The sequence below is a fragment of the Dicentrarchus labrax genome, unplaced genomic scaffold, assembly GCF_905237075.1.
Source record: "Dicentrarchus labrax unplaced genomic scaffold, dlabrax2021, whole genome shotgun sequence".
Classification (NCBI taxonomy): domain Eukaryota; kingdom Metazoa; phylum Chordata; class Actinopteri; family Moronidae; genus Dicentrarchus; species Dicentrarchus labrax.
Genome location: NW_026136711.1, coordinates 22,770,467 through 22,789,874, shown reverse-complemented (window position 1 = coordinate 22,789,874; position 19,408 = coordinate 22,770,467). Strand labels below are relative to the sequence as shown.

General features: G+C 42.2%; 1 protein-coding gene across 1 annotated transcript in view; it reads left to right on the top strand.

Moving 5' to 3' along the window:
* The window catches only part of skib (v-ski avian sarcoma viral oncogene homolog b), a 32,238-nt gene that overhangs the window by 10,252 nt on the left and 2,578 nt on the right, over positions 1-19,408 (top strand). The window contains exons 2-5 of the mRNA XM_051413911.1: positions 17,443-17,556; positions 17,806-17,909; positions 18,013-18,257; positions 19,106-19,380. Of these exons, the coding sequence (XP_051269871.1) occupies positions 17,443-17,556; positions 17,806-17,909; positions 18,013-18,257; positions 19,106-19,380 (738 nt within the window). The remainder of the gene's footprint in view (positions 1-17,442; positions 17,557-17,805; positions 17,910-18,012; positions 18,258-19,105; positions 19,381-19,408) is intronic.

Below are 19,408 nucleotides of genomic sequence, written 5' to 3'. Positions count from 1 at the left end.
GGGGCTGGCATGGACCAGCACTGACACAGCTTTACAGCCAAGAGCTGCCAAAACAGCCTCTCTGTGGAATGCCTCCGACTTCAAAATTAAAGACATTTGGGGTAAATAATGTTAGAATACATATATTTATCCATTAGATATGTAACTACTATACTTAGCTACTTCTTAAACATGTAGGATGTTTACATGTTTTTCTGTAATATATGGCTTTAGATGTTTTCTGTAATGAAATGGAGCAGCAAAGCAGAGCTGAACATTTATGACGCTTTGAAACTGCAAAACAAAAACGAGCATGCATTGTTTGGGCTAACAGAAGAATATTAAGTGTATAATGAACACCAACTTCGGACAGACATGTTTCTCTTTTTTGAGTTTCTCTACCTCTGTTCCAAGTTTTATTTTTGTTTTAAAATTCCTCCCTTCACACGCTTTTCCCCTCTTAATCACATTATTGATTCCAACTGGTAAGCTGGAGAGTCGGGTATAGACTTTGGCAGACACTCTGGATAAAGGGTGTGTCCTCAAGTTTAATTGGGATTCTCCTTCAGCAATAATGTGGATTTCCTCAATTCTGTGCCCTGCCATGCTATTCTTCTTCAAATACTTCACACCGCAGCTTGCAGTGTTTGTCATTCTCAGGAATCTGAGCTTGTGTCATTTGTTAAAACTCCGCTTTGCCATCTGACACATTTTAGATGATTTCTTGACAGTGCATGATTAGTATCCGCTTTCAATGAATTAATTGTTCTGTCACGTTGACTACTTTTTATGGTAACATTTTTTATTCCAGCACACTGAGATGTATTTCTTTCAGCCATTCTTTTCTTCTGTAATCTAATGAAATCACTGTTCTGTTTGCAATGACTTAAACAGTTAAAAAGATTTGGATAATTTATTGCTAAAGGATCTCAATGGAATAAACAGCTTTAATGGAGTTTTACTGTCTCACTACATGGATCTCAATGTGTCTCCAAGCAAATTCCAGTCACACTGTGGTTTCCATTTTGTGGTAGACAGAGCTGCAGTGTAAAAAGGGGTGGGCTGCAGTCAGTCAGTTACTGTCTGTGGGTAGACTGTAGGCAGAGTGGCTGCTAGCAGCAGCTGCATGGATTTTTATTCCTGCTGTCCAACAGGACTCCATCATAGACTGCAGCAGCACTCGTTATTGAGGGCACACACTCCTGTGCTGCATGCCTCTGTCCTCATTACCTCTGCAGCAGCTTAGCTCTCTGCCTTTGTTCTCTCTCTTGGCTTGAAACAGGAGAATATGGAGAGAAGTGCTGAGGCTGCAGTTAGCTTGGCTGCCCACAACTTCTGCCGCACAGGAAAAAACATAGCACAGACAACCACCACCCCCCTAAGCCCTCTTGTCTACATATTTCCACAAAGCCAACGCACAGGGGATGCTCTAGTTTGATTCATCATCCTGACTTGGATGTAGGCTGGGTTGCTCAGTGCTTCTTACATTCTGTCGTTCTTAATTCCCCCGGCTTGCGTGTGTCACTTGTTGTATGACTTAAAGATTTCACTCCTAAGTGTATTTGCGTACTGGCCTACTGACCAAATGCCCTCATGGCCAATCTGCTGTGTGAAAGGTCCCATAGACTTGTTCCTCAGAGGCGTTAAACAGCAGCCACGCAGAGTGGCTGGAGGGACAGTAAACTTTTATCACACTAATAACCCACAGTCACAGCTACCTTAATGGCTTAGGCAGCCATGCCAGGGGTTGCCTGGAGGTCAGGTTGAATTGCAGGACATAAATGGTAGATTCCAACCGGTAGAACAAATAAAGGAAGAAGAAGGAAAAAAAAGGAGGGGTGTCTGAGGTGAGCAGAGGGGGAAGAAAGTTGTTATTGGAAGAGCAGATAATCACTTAAATTGATTTGCAGTAAAAGGAAGCCATTGATTGGACCACTCTTTTATGACAAGACGATCTTTGGCCTTTTAACCCTCTTTCCCACCCAACTCTGCACGCTCACAAACCTTGGACTCAGTCCGAGCATGCTGTCAAAGGGCACAACTCCTACACAAGTGACGAGCGAGTGAAAAGAGTTCAGTCTGCCCAGCACTTGTTGAAAACATCGGTTTAGAGATTTAGTAGAAGAAGTCGTGTGAGAGGGGATTTGTTAATGGAGTTCAAATCTGAACTTTTTTCTCAGATTCCTCTCCCTCTGGCTGAGGTGGACGTGTCTTGAGAGTGTTTGTTTTAGGTGAAGTCAGTGCTGGAACAGTATGTTGTGAACCGCAGGCCAGACTGTGGTTCTGCGGTTCAGCTTCAACCTGAATGCAGACTGCTCTGTTTGTTTTGCTTCTCCGTTTCTCAGGGAGAAATTTAGACACTGCCAAAGTCCTGCGCTCACACCCAAGGCACGCAAATAAAACCCCTTCACACAGAGAGGAAAAAAATGTACCTGGGTGTAGTCGCTACATCTGGACCTCACCACCACCCCAGTGTGCAGGGGTACACATCTATTGGTGTCTCTGCTGTCCTGCTCTCATCTTGTAAAAGGGCTCTTTGGGAGATGAGATGGCATTTGATTGTTTCAGTGGCAGGATGTTTGTGTGTTTTGTTCCAAGCCTTTTCATAAATAGCAGTTTTTATGTTGCTGAGGTCAACTGGTTTTACTAGACTGGAGAGGCAAGTCCAGAGGCAAGGAGGCCTCCCCACCATCTGGCAGCCATAAAAGGGGGAGCAGGAGGTTTTTAGTGGGGGTTTATGAGATGGTAGGGTGAGACATTGAGGGGAGGAGAGACAGAGTGGATGGTGGACTCTGGTTGCCCCCGAGCTGCAAAGCTTCCTCTGCAGTCTGAATGACAGGTCAGAAGTTCATTGCCTTCTTTTTCATCCTGCATCTGCCTTGTAAGGTGAAGGAGGTGACGGCTGGTTCAGAGTTCGAGGGCAAAGGAGAGGACGTCACCGTGAAGCTGTTATCACTGCTGCGAATAAAGATATATTCTGGGCGAGAGATCTTTGTTTCAATTTAATGAGCTTGCTGCGTTTTAAAAGTGTTTTAGAAGACAGTAGCTCATCGAGTGTGTCCCCTTGTTGTTGCATTGCCGTCAGCTTGTTATGCTGTGCAGAAGATCAGACCTGAGTCCTACAGATGGTGCAGAATTATGTGGCTGCGTAAACACTGGTGATTCAATAGCTTGGTGTTGTTTGGGTATGCGTCACCCTCTCAAAGCGCCCTGCACACCACAGAGTAGCGAACAGTAAGTTGTTTTGTGCGACTACAGATCCAGGCTCTCTTTTTGTCCAGAAACAGCCGTACAGTCAGGTGGTGGCTTTATTTTGTTTGCACATCTGACTTAAGTGGGGATAACAACATTGTTAAGCCATGAAAATACTGGAGTTTGGGGCCAGTGAGATTCTCATGGAGATTTCAGCGATGAAGACACTCCTGAGAGTTTCAGTTATGTTCTCCTGGAAGATTTCTTTCCCAGTTTTAAGAGCCTGAGCTGGAGCTGTCTGGTCCATCTGAGGCTGGATGCTCAGCCTTATAGGTTTTCCAGAATGGGGTTATCATTGCAGAGGACTGGACTGCTTTGCTGACTCTGGCACTGATACCTCCCACAGAGATTTCATCTTTTGTTATGCTGCAGCTGAGATGTATTAACCCTTTAGCCCCTTCAAAATATGTAGGTAATAGAATATTATGGAACTCTGTTTTACCCACTTTAATCTTGGTAAACACTCCCATGTTCGTATATGAGCATAGGTTTGTTGTGTAAAATAGCAATAAAAGTTAATGTGTTTGTTATATAAATTAGTAATATTGACCTCTTTCTCTCGCCAGTCTTAGGTTGGGTTTTAGACCCTCTGCTGCTTTGCACAGTTTGTATATGAAGAGAGGAAAGTGCTGACAGCAAAAGAATGAGAGCGTGTTTGGCAGGCACGCCCTTGTAGGTTTCTGTGTCACTCAACTCTAATAAATTTTTAATCGTTTCCTTGCTGTGGTATAGAGCTCAACATGGCTATGCTCAGTCACACGCTATTTAGGGGGCTCATGCTCTGTTCAACTCATAAAATAGGAGGAATAGAACGTTTAGTTTAGAGATTTTCACTCATTAAGACCAAAAAAAATCTGTAACATACCAACGTTCTGCTTTATGTTTTCTCACTTCGTTATGGAGAAAATTTATCGGCAACATCATGCACATGAAGGACTTCTTATTGTAGGTTGAATTATACAAATGAAGCCAGCAGGAGTGGATGCTGGATTAAAACTGATGCTATTTGTCTGTATTAGAGCTGTAATTAATACATTAGTCACACAATAGAAAATGTTTTGGTGGTTCATGGTTCCAGTTTCTAAAATGTGAGAATTTGTTACTTTGCCCAACATTATAGTAGACTTCAGTGATGATAAAAAAATTAATTATTACTTGGAATTCTTGTGATATGCTTGAGGCAAACACCACAATATAATCTAGTGTAACACCGGAGGCAATTTAAAAAGCAGCAACCTCAGTGGCAGTCCTTATTATTAAGGTTATTGGAGTGTCTCCAAAAATTATCATGACAAAGGTATTAAATATACTTCCATTGCCAAGAACATTGATTGCACTTGACAAACTTTAAAGAAAGCATCAAAGGCACCTTCAAAGGCAACCACAGTGAAAGACTCCAGCCCGAGATTCACTGAGAGCCTCTCAACATACTTCGGGCTGTTTATTCGCTCACATTTTGCGTCATGTCAGAGCCTCGAGCTTTAAGAGAAGGAGTGAAATAAAGCACAGGCCCTTGATTGAGAGGCTGGAAACGAGGGACTCTGCTCTTGCTTTAGTGGTTCCGTCCACTGCAGTGATTCAGGGGATAAAAATGTGGCCTGTGTCTCTTTAAGAGCGCTGGCCTGTCTGCAGAATGCATCAGTCCTGTGGAGCAGACACAGGCCAGCAGGAGGAGGGGGGGTGAAGGGAGGAGCGTGGGGCTGTGCGGAGGGAGGAATGAGGACAGGAGGGAACAGCCGCAGTCTGGGCTTCCAGCCTCCTGGCTAGACTGCTGAAAGTTATTATTGAGTTCCTGTGTAGGGCCTCCCCTCCCTGCGGCATACTCCTCTGTGCTCACTACGAGGTGGACGGGGAGTGCGGGAGAGGCAAAGAGAAAAGTTGGCAGCCTCCCATGCCCCTTTGCAATGACCTTATATGCAACAAATAAAGGATAATTTTGTTTGATTCTGTGTTTTTGCAAGGGTGAAGCCTATGAAAGCCTTGTAAGACTGAGAGCAACCACACACCCTAACAGCCTTACAGCTGCTCGACAGCAGCTGAAACTGCGGCCTAGCTCACTGTTGTCTTAAGTTACAGTTTAGCAGACATGTCCTGTTTTCTTAGGAATGGCCTTAACTAGTCAAGACAAGAAGGTTGACAGTTCACCAATGAGAAAGCAGCGAACTAAATCCTCTCCTGGCGTGCTAAGTGATGAGTATGATTCAAGGACAGGTGGTGGGAGGACGACTGCTCCTTCAGTCTCCTTCAAATAACTTTGTCTTTACAGTTAATGATGGTCATGAATTAAAAAAAAAAAAACACGTGACGTCTTAAAGCTGGAATATGGGAATAAAGACAGTGATTATGAACAGCTTAACCAGAATTTTAATCACGTTTGCAACAAAAGCTGTTTTTTTTTTTGCAGAATGTTGTATAATTAGTCTCCAGGTGATCTTGTCAGTGTCCAACCTGCAGGTCTCAGAGATTTGCTGGGAAAGGCCATGGAGATTACATAGTTACACACATCATGCCCTTCTCTCAGGCCTGTGCCTGCCTGCCACACTAATCCTTAGCCTGCCTTCCCCTTTAGCAGCTACATTAGGGCCACAAAGCGCCTGCGTCCTTCCAGCTCAGCCCACCAAGAGAGAGACAGACTTTTATGTAATGCTCTGTCCAGTGTATTTGTTCTGAACCTGCTGTTGCTTCAAGCGAGGCTCCCTCAGGTTAACAGTACCCAGCTGCTGCCTGTCCTACTATACTAAACTTGTCATGGCTCTGGCTCGCGAAAAAGCCCGGACCCTTGCAGCACCTGAGGCTCGTCAGGTTTTCCCGCACATATCTTCTGTAGCATGTCACATATGTGCCCTGATTAGTCCCAGCATGTGTCTTCATTCATGGTCAGTGCGATCATTCGGCCTCTGTTTTAAAGCCGTCTCGGGCAGGGTTTTGCAGGAAAGCTGGGCGAGGGGGGGAAAACCCTGGCGCTGAAATGGGTATTTTGTGGAGTTCTGTTTGTTGAGTCAGAGCTTAGTTGGGCTCTACTGTTATGTGGTTGCCATGGAGAAAAACACAGGCTCTTGTGCAATAAAATCATCCAGGAAAAGACATTTCCAAGAATTTTTCAGAGTCAAGAAACAGACGGCAAATTGCAGAATTCATGAGGTGCTGCGGTCCACCACCCGCCCCTTCTCAGCCCTCCATTTTAGAGCACTCGTATTCATTTTATGGAAGCTGCGAGGCTCGAGCCCTCTCACCTAATTACTTCTGTAAGAAGATATGTTTTCCTATGAACGGAGGAGGGAAACAAAACCAGTGTTTAAGGATGGAATGTGTGATCTTAGGAACGGATGTTGTGGGTGTTTTATCCCCTATTTCCCTTACAGACAATTCCTTGAACAAGTGGAAACAAGTGAAATGCTATTTGATCTCTGTCAAATATTACTCTATGCACATACTCACTCTGTGAGGCCCCTCACAGTACATTTGAGTCAGATTGTTGCTCTGCCAGAGGAACATTTTCAGCAGCAATATCTCCTGGTGTAGTTTTGAAAATGTGTTGACAGTTAATTGGTTGAACGCTTATAAAACCCACTGGCTTTCTTGTATTTCTCCTGGAGCTGTAATTCTCTTCAGCTACGTCAAGGCTCCTTATTGCACTTTAATATGAGGTCTTTTATTCTTACTCTTTCCTGTCTTGCCGAATGGACCCATTAGCACTTTTTCAAATAGCAGCATTAGAAAAATACCTCTTGCAGTATGTAGTGGAGCAGTACAAAAAGCTTTGTTCCAGGCTTTCAAGCTTAGAAGCTAAGTCTGAAGTTCAAAGATAATCAAACAAAAACAAATGTCTTTAAAAGCCACATTATGTGTCTTTAGCTTTACTTTTATAATAGTATTTCATTGTTTGAAGGGTCTGAAGGGTCTAAAGGGAGACAACTGTGGTGGAGCAGAGATTAGGTTTTCTAACCTGGTGAGCAGGAGGGCAGCATTTTAACAGAATGACCAGAATGGTATCTATAAATTTCAGCAGGATTTATTACCTTGGTTCAACCAATTAGCTCCCGAGCAGTTCCCCGGACATATACTGTGTTGGTGAAATGACATCACATGGGACCCTGAGTGAGCAGTGACCCTAACTTCACCTCGCCCTCTCACAGCTTTTATGACCTCCTCCCCTAAATCCCCCTTTGCCCCCGTCCCGTCCCCTCACACCTCTTAACCTCTGGTATTCATCCCATTTTCATCTTTCCAAATAAACCTGCCACCTGCCCTCCTCACCACTGGCTACTGGGGGCGGGGGGTATGTGGTCATGTGGCTCAGCTTACCGTGAGAGTATGGTGGCACAAACCGCAGCTCAGCTGACTGGTGAGATGCTTTTACCGTTTTAAAAAGTGTCCAGACCTCAGAGGCTCATTGGTTACATGGTTGTTGCTGATTTGTTTATGGCTGAAATTAGCTGTGTGTTACTGAGCTGATGATTATTGTTACTCAATTTAAGTTATTTAAAGCTGAACCTCTTTTATATTTTTAGGCTGCATGATATGATCATGAACTAAAGAGGGTCTAGTTAGGAGCTGAACGAATTAGGACAAGGATCAGCAACTATTTTCATAATCGATTAATCGTTATAGTTATTTTACTATTACTATTAGTAAGTGATTTTAAACTGAATATTTGAGGTTGTGGATTGTTGGTAGGATAAAACAAGTAATTTGATGACGTTGCCAGTGTTGAAATTAAATTGTAATTGATATTTTATAGACCAAACAATGGATCAATTAACTGTCAGATTAATCAATACTGAAAATAAATGTTAATAAAATTGTATGAGAAGACAGCAAAATGGTGGCCAGACAAATCCCCTGTGTGGATCACATGTGTTTATGGAAAATTAATTTTCTCATGACCTAGCAGGGATTTTTATTCACAATAAATTCAAAGACCAGAAGAAAAGAGAGTCAAGTATCACAAAATTGTACTCTGTGATTTTCACTGACATAAAATGCAGAGTCGGGCGTCATTAGGGACAAAGGTGGTCTCTTTTATCCCCTGAACTTGGTTGTTAACATGGAGATCTGACTGTCCATCTGGCCTGTCAATCTCTCAGACACTGGAGGTCTAGACCCTGACTGTAACCAGCAGTCCCCATGTAGTAGCTCTCCCTTCCCTCCCTCAGTCTCCCAGGCCTCCTCCTGCCCTGACTTCTTCACCGTCTCTGCTCCGTGAGGGAGGTGCAGAGGAGTCGCCCAGTACCTGGTACTGCAAGTGATATAATGGTCTGTGTATTTGGAGCTGTTACTGTTTGGGTTGTGGAGAGGTTATCCAGTGACATTTTAATCGTCTTTCAGCCTTCTTTGCCGTGGCATTAGTATTAATCTGCAGGATTAAAACCCAGCCAGTCAGACACTGGACTTGCTGTCCTGCTGTAGAGCAGAGGGGGAGCGTGCTAACAGCCAGAACGGAGGCACACGCTTCCCCGCATACAGGCAGGGATGTGCTTATCAGTGACAAACCAAGGTTTTTTCAGTCTGGAGACATCAGACCTCTGATGACCGGATGGTTTGTTAACACACGCAACTGCTCCAGAGAGTTCAGATTTGGTTTTTATCAGTGAGAAACCACAGATGTTCACATGTCTGCTATCACTTCCCTGTCTTGTATTCAGACATAAAATACTATTTTCCTCTTTTTTTTCCTGAAATTAAATCTTGAAGAGATTGTAGATCAGTTTACTCATCACATAGAGTGCTTTCCAGCCTGTTGAAATAGTTGTATAATGTCTTCTGTGGCTCTGGAGGAACTTCTAAAGCCTAAAAAAATAATCCCAATGATGAGTCTTCAATATTTGACAGAAACCTGCGTTATAAAAAAGGGGCATAGACTTTGAGGGCTTTTAACAGACAAAGAGGGTCCAATGAAAGTTGCTATTGAACTGCATTGTGGGAAAAGTTAGTGTTTTTTAAGCTTGCCACATACTATAGACTAAAAGTCAGAATATTTGCTAATAGCTGCTTCAATTTGAATCTTTCTTGTGCACCTCCCAACTCTTTTGGATGCCCCTTTAAATTAAATCTTTTAATAGAGGTATTTTGTAGCGGCTGTATCTTGTAACTCAGTGTGATCCACACAAAATATCATGATCCTTGTTGAAATTCACAATCAATCAATCAATACAAGTTAAACTATTTATTTATATTTTTTATTGGTATTTGCAGAGAAAAAGTGATTGTAGGACAACATGTATCTTCAACAGACGCAAAATAGCCATTTATTTTTGTCACAAAATAGGTCTATTTATTTTAAATCCCTCTTTTCCAAATCCCAAAGAATTATTATACAAATTAAACCAAAATTAAATATCTCTTTGTCACATATCCGTATTAATCTCATCAAAGCAAACTGAGCAGTATTCATTTTATTTTTAGAAATCAATTCCTTGTTCCTCTATGATATCAAATAAACTGGCACTGATGTCCAAGATATGAGTTACTGAACCAGAGTGGTATTGTTTACATTGTAGCTGAGAAGTGCAAATGTTGACATTACTCATCTTGGTTTATGCAGAAGTCATTTACCTGGTTTTTACAACCTTGAATGATAGTCATTTTAAACTATATAAATTACAATGTCCCAAATCACAAAATGGAAGTAAGTTATAGATCATTTAAAAACACAGTGATGCATCACTGGCAGTGAATCAGATGAGTGTCAGTGTAATGCCAAGGGATTAAGCTTGCATGGCAAAGATGGCGTTGGCACTGCTGCACAACAGAGATCAAGTTCTGTGAAGGCACGCACACATGTATGAAAGTCAGGATACAGCCACACAAATTCTGTCTGCAATGCTGCCGCATGATACTTTATGAAATTATAATGATATTGAGTAGTTTGTGATAGAGAAGACAGAGAAAACAGCTGGAATGTATCGAGGATTTTAGGTGTGGGAAGTATTCTCGCTCATTCCTATCTGGACACCATTTTAGTCGCCCTGACAAAGACTTTCTCACAGCTTTCCTTTAATTCAATTGAAGAGCACATAGATAATTTGAATTACCACTGTGTATTCTAGTGTTGTAGCTTAAACTGCCCAGTCAGAGCTCTTTTTTTTAATCAATGGATACTGTCAAATAGAGGATGCAAAGAAGAGGAAAAACAGCCATATTTACATGACTAAATATTTAATTCGTTTGGCTTTAAGCCTGAAGAAATCACTCTATTTCATTGCAATGATATGTTCGGTATGCAGAAATCAACCAACACCAAGGTATTAATTGGGGTACAAATCTAATTTCCTTACAAATTTGCAGAAACTCTTTCTTCTTTTATTCATGATGTTCCTGAAAGTTTCATGAATATGTTTTGAGCAAGAATTCATTTTACCCTTCAGGAGCACTAAATTAAATTCCATAAACGTAAATCAGCTAGAGTCTGTCTTTGCTCTTTCTCTCTTTCTCTGTCTTTCTCGTTAACCTTCATCCCCTCCGGCCTTCTGGTTAGCACTGCAGCTGCTCCCACATTATAAGTGTGCTAAATGTGAATAGAAGCATAAAGGCATTGTGTGTGTGTGTGTGTGTGTGTGTGTGTGTGTGTGTGTGTGTGTGTGTGTGTGTGTGTGTGTGTGTGTATGTGTGTGTGTGTGTGTGTGGTATGTCCCAGTGAGTGTGCAGGAAAGTATGTGTGTTTCTGCCTTTATTGGTTTCCAGACGCAACACTGTGTCTTCCCTCAGATCATGTGGCCTGATGTTTAATTCTCTTATTCCAATAGTGCAGCAGGGGGGCTCAGACAACTATCTGCTGAATTTGGCGCTATGTGCATCCATAAATACACCAGTCACTGAGCATGTTTCCTTTCCTAAGATTGCCTCACAACCATACCAAACATGCTCATACTAATAATGTATAATCTGTGGTGATATCTGTTTCGTGTCTTTTAGTTTAGGGTTTCCATGTCTGTTGAAATAACTTATGAGCCCTTTGTACTGTGAGGTCATCCTCTGAGAGAGAGTGATTTGGACTCCGCTGTCAACATACTGTAAGAAAGGCAGGCGGGCATGTCCATGTCGTTACGATTGCCATGTTTGAACCTGAACTGGAATTCATTTCTCTGCGCGCAATAGTACAGTAATCTTTCTTTTTGTTTGCTCTCACCAGCGAGATCATCTTTTCATGCACACACAGGGAATTCACTTCATCCAGGAACAGGTTTTTTCATGATGTAGAAACTAGAAATGAAACATGTTATCAAAAGATTAAAGAGAATTTAGTGTGTCTTAATAGCTTTAATTCCCATTTGGACACACTGTATTATTGCACTGTGAGAAAGGAATTAAACTAATACAGTAATTCTTCTCTGCAAAAATTCTGCAAGTCTATTTTAGACCTGTAAAAACTTAACTTCAAACATTGTAATATAATATATTTTTTCAAGGACCTTGCAGAAATCAGGAGGCAGCGTGTACTAAAAGAAATTTAAAAACAATAATATCAAATAATCGTCATTTTAGAAAATACTTAAAACAATGTGATTTGCATTGGAAATAGATAAAACTCTAACTTTAAAGGTAAATTTGTTTACTCGTTTTAAAAATTAAGATGTAAAGCTAGTGATGGAATATGACACTTAATCAAGCACTTTATGCACATAAGTAGGTATTTGTGGTACTTTTTCTTCAGTATTTCCAATTCTAAACTTAACATTTATTGGCAGAAATGGAATATAATATTCATAACTTTGTATTTATTAGTGTATAACCACTTAATCTTACGATGAGACGTTTTTATCTACAGACGCTGCAGATAGCCTTCCATGGAGTGTTTCTACAGTAGCCCAGTAGGGACAAACCAAACACTGGTACTACTGTGGCTAGCATAGTTTCTCCTAAATGCTTCGAAGGGGAGGGTGAAGCAAGGATATTGCAATCTGCAACTACACCACTAGATGCCACTAAATCCTACACACTGGACCTTTAATACATCTAGTGAAATACTATAGACACACAAAATATATGATGAGTTTGTACCGGTAAAATAGTTCAAATTAGCTCCCCCATAACCAAATACAAACACAGAATGCATATGAGACATTAATGCAAAATTATTTAATGATACAACTGTATAACACTCACACAGGCCATGAACAGAGTTCTTCTACTCTACATTTGCTTAAAGCTGTGGTTCTCAACCAGTTTGGTGTCAACGACCCCCAATTTGATATACATTAGGCCTCAAACTCGTATTTGATAAGATGTGGTCTTAGAGATCCCCATCTGATAAGATTGAGTTATTCTATAACTGTAGATTAACAGTGAAGAGTGTGAACACCATGAACAGAATAGTGATTCTTATAGATTATCTCATTAGGTGTACTTCTAGTCAGTTAAATAATAGTGAAATTATCCACTCAGTTATTGGCAAAAATTACTTGATAAGAAGAATAAAACCTTGAGCAACAGAGGAGGGACCCCTCCTCCAGGACAGACATACAATAAAGAAAATTACAAAATAGAGATACAGACAACAGAAGTTGAATAGGAGTGTTATGTCGGAATTACCCTAACTGGTTCCACTGGGGTCACTAGATGTTGTGTAGCATTAATTTTCCACACACAACTCACTTCCTGAATGGTTGACAAATGCAGAACACTGCTTTGCACGCTCTGTTCGTCTGCCTTGAAGCTATATGTGTCAAGCCGTGCAGACCCGATGAGATATTTTCCACCTTTAGGGACAGCAGCTCATCCTGCGTCCTCCGCAGACCTCATCAAGTCTCAATCCCAAAGACAATTAGGACAATCCAATAAGCTTTACTGTAATGCCGACCTTATGCCAAGCCCTGCGACTCTCTTTGTGAGTCCATACTGTCATGGCTCAGTACATAAACACTCCATCCTCAAACTGGACACAACAGAGACGGAATAAATTGATAAATTAAGCTTAAGATTTAGTGAGGGGAAATGGGAGCTTGTGCTGTATCTATGTGGAGTAGGGATGAAGTTTCAGGGATATTCTGGGCAGACACCAATAATTTTCCCCCAGCTGTTAGAGGTGACCACAGGGCTTTATATAAATCAAGGCACTGTCGTACAATTTATGCAGTGAGAGTTGAATAGAAAGCTCAAGGCATCCCTGTGAATATCCACACCAAACTACAGGGATCAGATTACTAAAACTAGTATTCTGTCACTTCCAACTAAGGCCGTTACCCGAGTGAGCCGTGCCAGTTGGTGTGCCCTTGAGTGAGACAGCGCCCCACTAAGCACATGTCGATCTGGGGATTACATTCAGGGGTTTAGGAGGGGAAACGAGGCCGTAATCTGAAACTGTTGTGTCTTGTTGCTGTGCACTTTTCTTAATGCCATGCTATCATGCAGCATGCGTTGGTATTGTATGACTGTTGCCCGAGGAAGTTCAGCTGGGGAAACTATTTTTGTCTCACCAGATGAGTGCTGCCCCAAGTTTTATTCCTCGATAATTTTATTTTTTTTAAGCATCACAATATATGCTAGAGGTTTTGATTAAGCCTGCTGTTAGAAGAGGAGCTCAATATTCTGGGAAATACGTGAGAAGATTGGCACCAGTCGTATGTATGTAGGATAAACATGGCGCCATAGCCACGGCCGGTTAACTTAGCTTAGCATGAAGACTGGAAACAGGGGGAAACAGCTAGCCTAGCTCTGTCCAGAGTCCACCTACAACCACCTCTGAAGCTCATTAATTGACGTGTTATATCTCGTTTGTGTAAGTGGTCCCATGTAGGCAGCTGTTTCCACTTTCTGGTTGTGGCTTCATATCTAATTCCTAGCGAGAGAGTGAATATGGGTATTTTCCAATATGTCGGCCAATTCCCTTACATTAAAGGATCATTTTGTTTATTACAGCTTGTTTTGGTTTTTTTTAGATCTGAAAATGCAGCTCATAAAAAAAAGTTTGGCAGGGCAAAGAAACACAGCAACCAGAGGATTGATTAAAGATCCTGCACACTGACTCATCTTCTCCTATTGAAGTTGAAATCAAGTTCCAACTAAGTTCAAGATATCATGGTGAAACTAAACCTGCATATCAACAAATGTCAGCCCTGGTCTGGTGACAGACGTACTACATCAGGGCTCAATAAACAGATAATGTTGATTGGCTCCATGTTCAAGTGAAATAAGAGTTCAAGCCCCATCACGCTCCAGAAAGCACAATATTGACAAATTATTCTTCAAGCAGGTCAAACGCTCTGCTCTTAGAACAGATATTGAAATGTTTGCCATGTGTTGTGTTTCCCCCTATGATTATCCGCCATGCCAGCATGAAAATAGCTGGGGCTTATCCCGGTATTACCATGCCATTATATAGCACTAATTAAAAAATAAAGCATTTCTACTCTTGCCCAGCTGCTATTAGACCCTGTTTAGCCTACAGGTTTGCTTTGAAACGCTCCCTCATTACAGCGCCTCAAAGAAATATCATACAATAGCGAGTTGAAAAGGGCAATGCTTGAATGGAGTCTTAAAGGAGAGGCTGTACTTGGCCTTCAAGTATACATTCCTTCAGCTCAGTGCTTCCTCTGTGGTCCCGCTCCCCTGGCCCACCCCCCTCCCACTCAAGACTCAGTTCCCACAGGGGACTCGGCCAAAGCAAACTCCTCAGAGGAAGTCTCCCTCTCTTACCAGTGAGAGGGAGAGAGAGAGAGAGGGATGTCCTATCATCTGGCTCATTGGGACCTGCTAGGCAGTAGGATGTGCGAGGAGGGTGTTATGACTCCCTGGCCATGCTATGTCTATGATGTGGTGGTGAGTTAAGCCTGTGCGGCTGCTCTCCTGTGAGGTCAGTGTCAGATTTAGCCAGCAGGTCCCTTGTGGTGTCTGGGAGTGTCTGTTTTCTGACTCTATTATGTCTAGCACTCATAGCCTTCCTGGAGCTACAAACCTCAGGGTAGAAATAGTACCAGACAGGCAGACATCCTTTGTCGGGAAAACAACAGTCACGTCAGTAATTACAGAGTCTGATTACAGCAGGGCAGCAGTTCTTAGAAAACCACCGGCCTTGAGTGAGGCAGGTGAGGGGTCGAGTCACCATTGCTGAGCAGCACGCAGTCAGCAGGAGGTCTGGGTTAAAAGAATTAACCTACAGTAGCAAAACCAAACAGCATGCTCTGTGTGTGTGTGTGTGTGTGTGTGTGTGTGTGTGGTGTGTGTGTGTGTGTGTGTAAATGGGTGTGTGGGTTATGCGGTTACAGGTTAGATTATGAGTCAGGGATAAACGAAGGGAGTGTCCAGACAAACATGTCATGTATATCTCATGAAGCAAAAAACCAACCGTATGAAGAGGCAGAATAGAAATGAGAAGTTATAATACACTTTGATTTTAGCTGTGTATTAATTGGTACATTACTGCATGTTCCACTATTTAGCACTTGACAAATTAATAAATGCTTATCTGCTTACAAGTAAATTATAGTGTGTTAAAAACCATAAATTATATACCGTATAGAATCAGATAAATATATGAAAATAAAGAGAAGAGCTCTTCAGGTAGGTTTTTAAGATATCAATAAAGGAGGAAGATATATATATATACTAATGAGGGACAACATTTAACTGGTAATGTGAAATGAAGAGCAGTCATCGGTCAGCAGATCTGAGGTCTGAGGGGTCTCAAAGTGGCCATTTTACAATATAGTTAAGTCTATAAAATGCCAGAAAATAGTGAGGAATGCCCATGGTGACGTCTTAAAATTGCTTGGTTTGTCTATTCAACAGTCTAAGACCCGAAGATATTGAATTAACAATGTTCTACAAGAGAGAAAAGCAACAAATCCTCACATTTGCAAAGCTTCAACCCGAGAATAAATGTTATTTTGGCTTGATAAAGGATCTAAAAGATTGATTAAAATGATTATTAAACTATCTGGAGTTTAGGTACACAGTACCAGACTTGACTAACATCTCCACCCTTGAGCACACTGTACCACAAACACACCCACTCCTCTACACACACATACACACATACCCTCCCACACACACATATGCATGTCTACACCCGCACCCACCCACCTCCCCACGCGTCCCAACACCCACTCATAGCTGCATGTGCACACACTTATGCAGCGTCTGGCTTCGTGTAGAAAAGCTGAGAGACGTGATTCATTACCAGCCGGGCTTCTCGCTTAATGCTAAATGAGGTTTGTCATTAATTTCCATCTTGAGGTGATTACAGTGAGCAGCGATTAAGGTTTCACAACTACACGCAACCCCGCTGGAGTGTTTTCCATTGAGGATTTTCAAGGTAGACAGAGTAATCGTTTGTCTTGAATCGCACACGCAGACAAGGAGATGGGAGTGTTTGCCATTCCTTCAGGCAGAATGTCATAGTAGTGAGTAAGAGAGTAGCAGGCAGGTCTGTGCTGGCCTCTGTATCTTCCCAGGTAAACATATCCTCTGTCTGGCAAGTGCAGACCTGAGAGCTGAGGAGGTTAGCTATCTCAACACATGGTCCTACAGCTTGCCACACACACAGACATACAATATATACAATTAGGGGCTCTGGAGATTCAGTATTTTATGGTACTTAACAAGGCAGATGCTTCCCTCCTTGGGTTTTCTAAGCGCAGTCAAACATTTTATGACTCGGTAGCCCTGCGTTAACATGCAACTCTCCCCGAACACTTCAACTCAATCGTCTGTCAGATCTGAGTGCAATTACTTTAATCCGTCTCCCTCTCTGTCTCCCTCTGTCTCTATATTGCAATATTTCTGTGGTTCGGGGAGTCGATCTGCTCCACCTGATGGCGCCTCTTCTGCCTGGCAGGGAGCAATGTAGTCCTACTGGCTGCCAGCCAGACCAGCTTGAGTGTCTGCTCAGCTCAGCCCTGCACACACACACACACACACACACACACACACACACACACACACACACACACACACAAACATGCAGACATGCCAAGCTCAGAGACTGAACGCTTACACAGACGCATCTTCTATCCTCCTTGTCTCGCTGTGACTTCGTTTGTGTTTGTCTAATATTTTTCTCCTTTCTGTGACTTTCTGCTGTATAAAAGGTCACATCATGTTCTGACAAATCTGTGTGGAGGTTATGAATAATGCCATTTTACAGTCATACAGTAGCATTTTTAGAAGTTGTGGGCTCTTGAAATATCCACTGTACTCCATGATGTAATATCTACTCTTCTATCTCTGCAAAGATCATGATGATTAACCATCTATTCTCTCTCTTCTCCTCAGTCTCCCAGCCCCGTCCCAGCCAAGAGGTCCAAATTCGATAAATTACAATCACCACCAGCTGACAAAGACAGGAAACCTGAATGGTTACAATCGCTGTCAAAGTCCGCACACAAGGTTTGTACGCTGCGTGTTTATGTTCATGAGTGTGAAACCGGATTTGCTGTTAAGCTCAAAGGTCAAAGGGGTGACATAAAAGCTGTTGTCCTTTTGAATCATCACATTATCATCTATGTACGACCCCTCGTCATTCTGCCTTGTTAAATGAAGAGGGGGCTTTCAGTGTGTTTGTCATGGCTGATTTAATGTTCTAGTGGCAGTTTACTGTGAGTTTATTCAAGCTTGTTGTTTTGTTTGTTGTTACAGGATCTGAAACAGGTCCAACTGAAACAGAGGCCCTCCGCTTTCCGCCCCTGGTCTCCTAAAGCAGCAGAAAAAGAGAAACCGGCTACTCAGAATGAGGTTGAGAGGTGAGGCATCTGAGGAAAGCTGTGATAGTTTAAGTTTTGAAGACGAACTATGTGTTAAATTAGCCAATGAAATGCTTTAAATGTACCTGTATTGCCTCCACAGGTCTTACTCAAAGAGTCACGAGACTTTGGCGGTTCCCAATCTGACACTAGCTCCCCTGGCCCTTCCGGTCCATCCTAGGGACAGCAACGCTCCTGGCAGGGGGCCAGGAGCCATTTCCAGGCCGCTGCAGGAGCTGCATAATGGAGATACACAACCTGCAGCAAAACCAGCCCCCACTAGTACCGCTAACCGACCCGAAGACATGGACACAGATGGAGAGATTGATGTGGATGACTGTGATGATTGTGAGTAGCCCACCAACCATCGCCCTTGAGTTTGAAATAATCCAGAGAAACCAATTGAGCACAACAAGAGTCAGTAGATATAAGACAAACAGATTTTACAGTAACAACTTGTATTACACAGTAAGCCCCATTGGAAGTAAGCCATAGCAGATCTGGTTCAGGGTGATTCCTGTGCAACTCCGCCACCTGGTGTTTAAAAGAATGAATACAAGAGAGATAAAAGTTGTCTGTAAATTCTGCTGTTATGTGTATCCACAAAAGACATCCAGTTCTTCTATTCATTGTAGCATTTATTATTTGTTTGTATTGTTTTGCAACAGGAGCTTTAGTAAAGAAGTTTTAGTGTCATGCTTAGTCTTTTCTATACATACATGCTGCCATGAAATATGATCTGTATGGATGCTTTATCACAGTGATTCCCAACTTAGGTGGGAATATTGTATAGTAGCTAAACTAGGTTGAAATAACAACTAAAAATCACAATAAAAAGCTCAATACCTACAGATTCAGTCAGCTACAACACCTGAACATCACATATTGTGAGAGAGTGTGAAAAAACTAAAGATGCATTGTTAAAATACAGATAGATAAAAGTAACGGAAATAGATAAAAAATAATAAATAAACAGATCATATATCTGATTGAAAGTCATGGATAAACCATGGCAATAGTCAACTACTTAAATAGCCTAAACTATGGTTAAATATCATCCAATTTAACTAAGAAATTAGAAGAATGACGGATGGTGTTGATTAAGGGGTACGTTTTCTCTCGCGATTATTGAGAATTAACACAACAGCATTCTTGCAAACGCTGTCCTAATAATGTTAAATCTCTCTCTTCCTCAGGTCCACTGCCAGCTTCCTCCCTGGCTTCGCCTCCGTCAGCCTGCACCAGCGTGTCTCAGACTCTGACTCCTCAGAGTGTTGCTCGACCTCAGGAGGGACCCACCTGGCTGTCAGGCACTGTTAGCCCAGAGATGGACACACTGAGACAGATGCTGTACGGAGGCATGGACACCAAAGAGGCCAGAGAAAAAGTCCTGCAGGAGATTGTCAGGATGAGAGTGAAGCAAGAGGAGAAGCTGGCAGCTGCTGTGCAAGCTAAACGCAGCCTTCAGCAGGTACATAATCATGTTGTGTTCTTGTGAA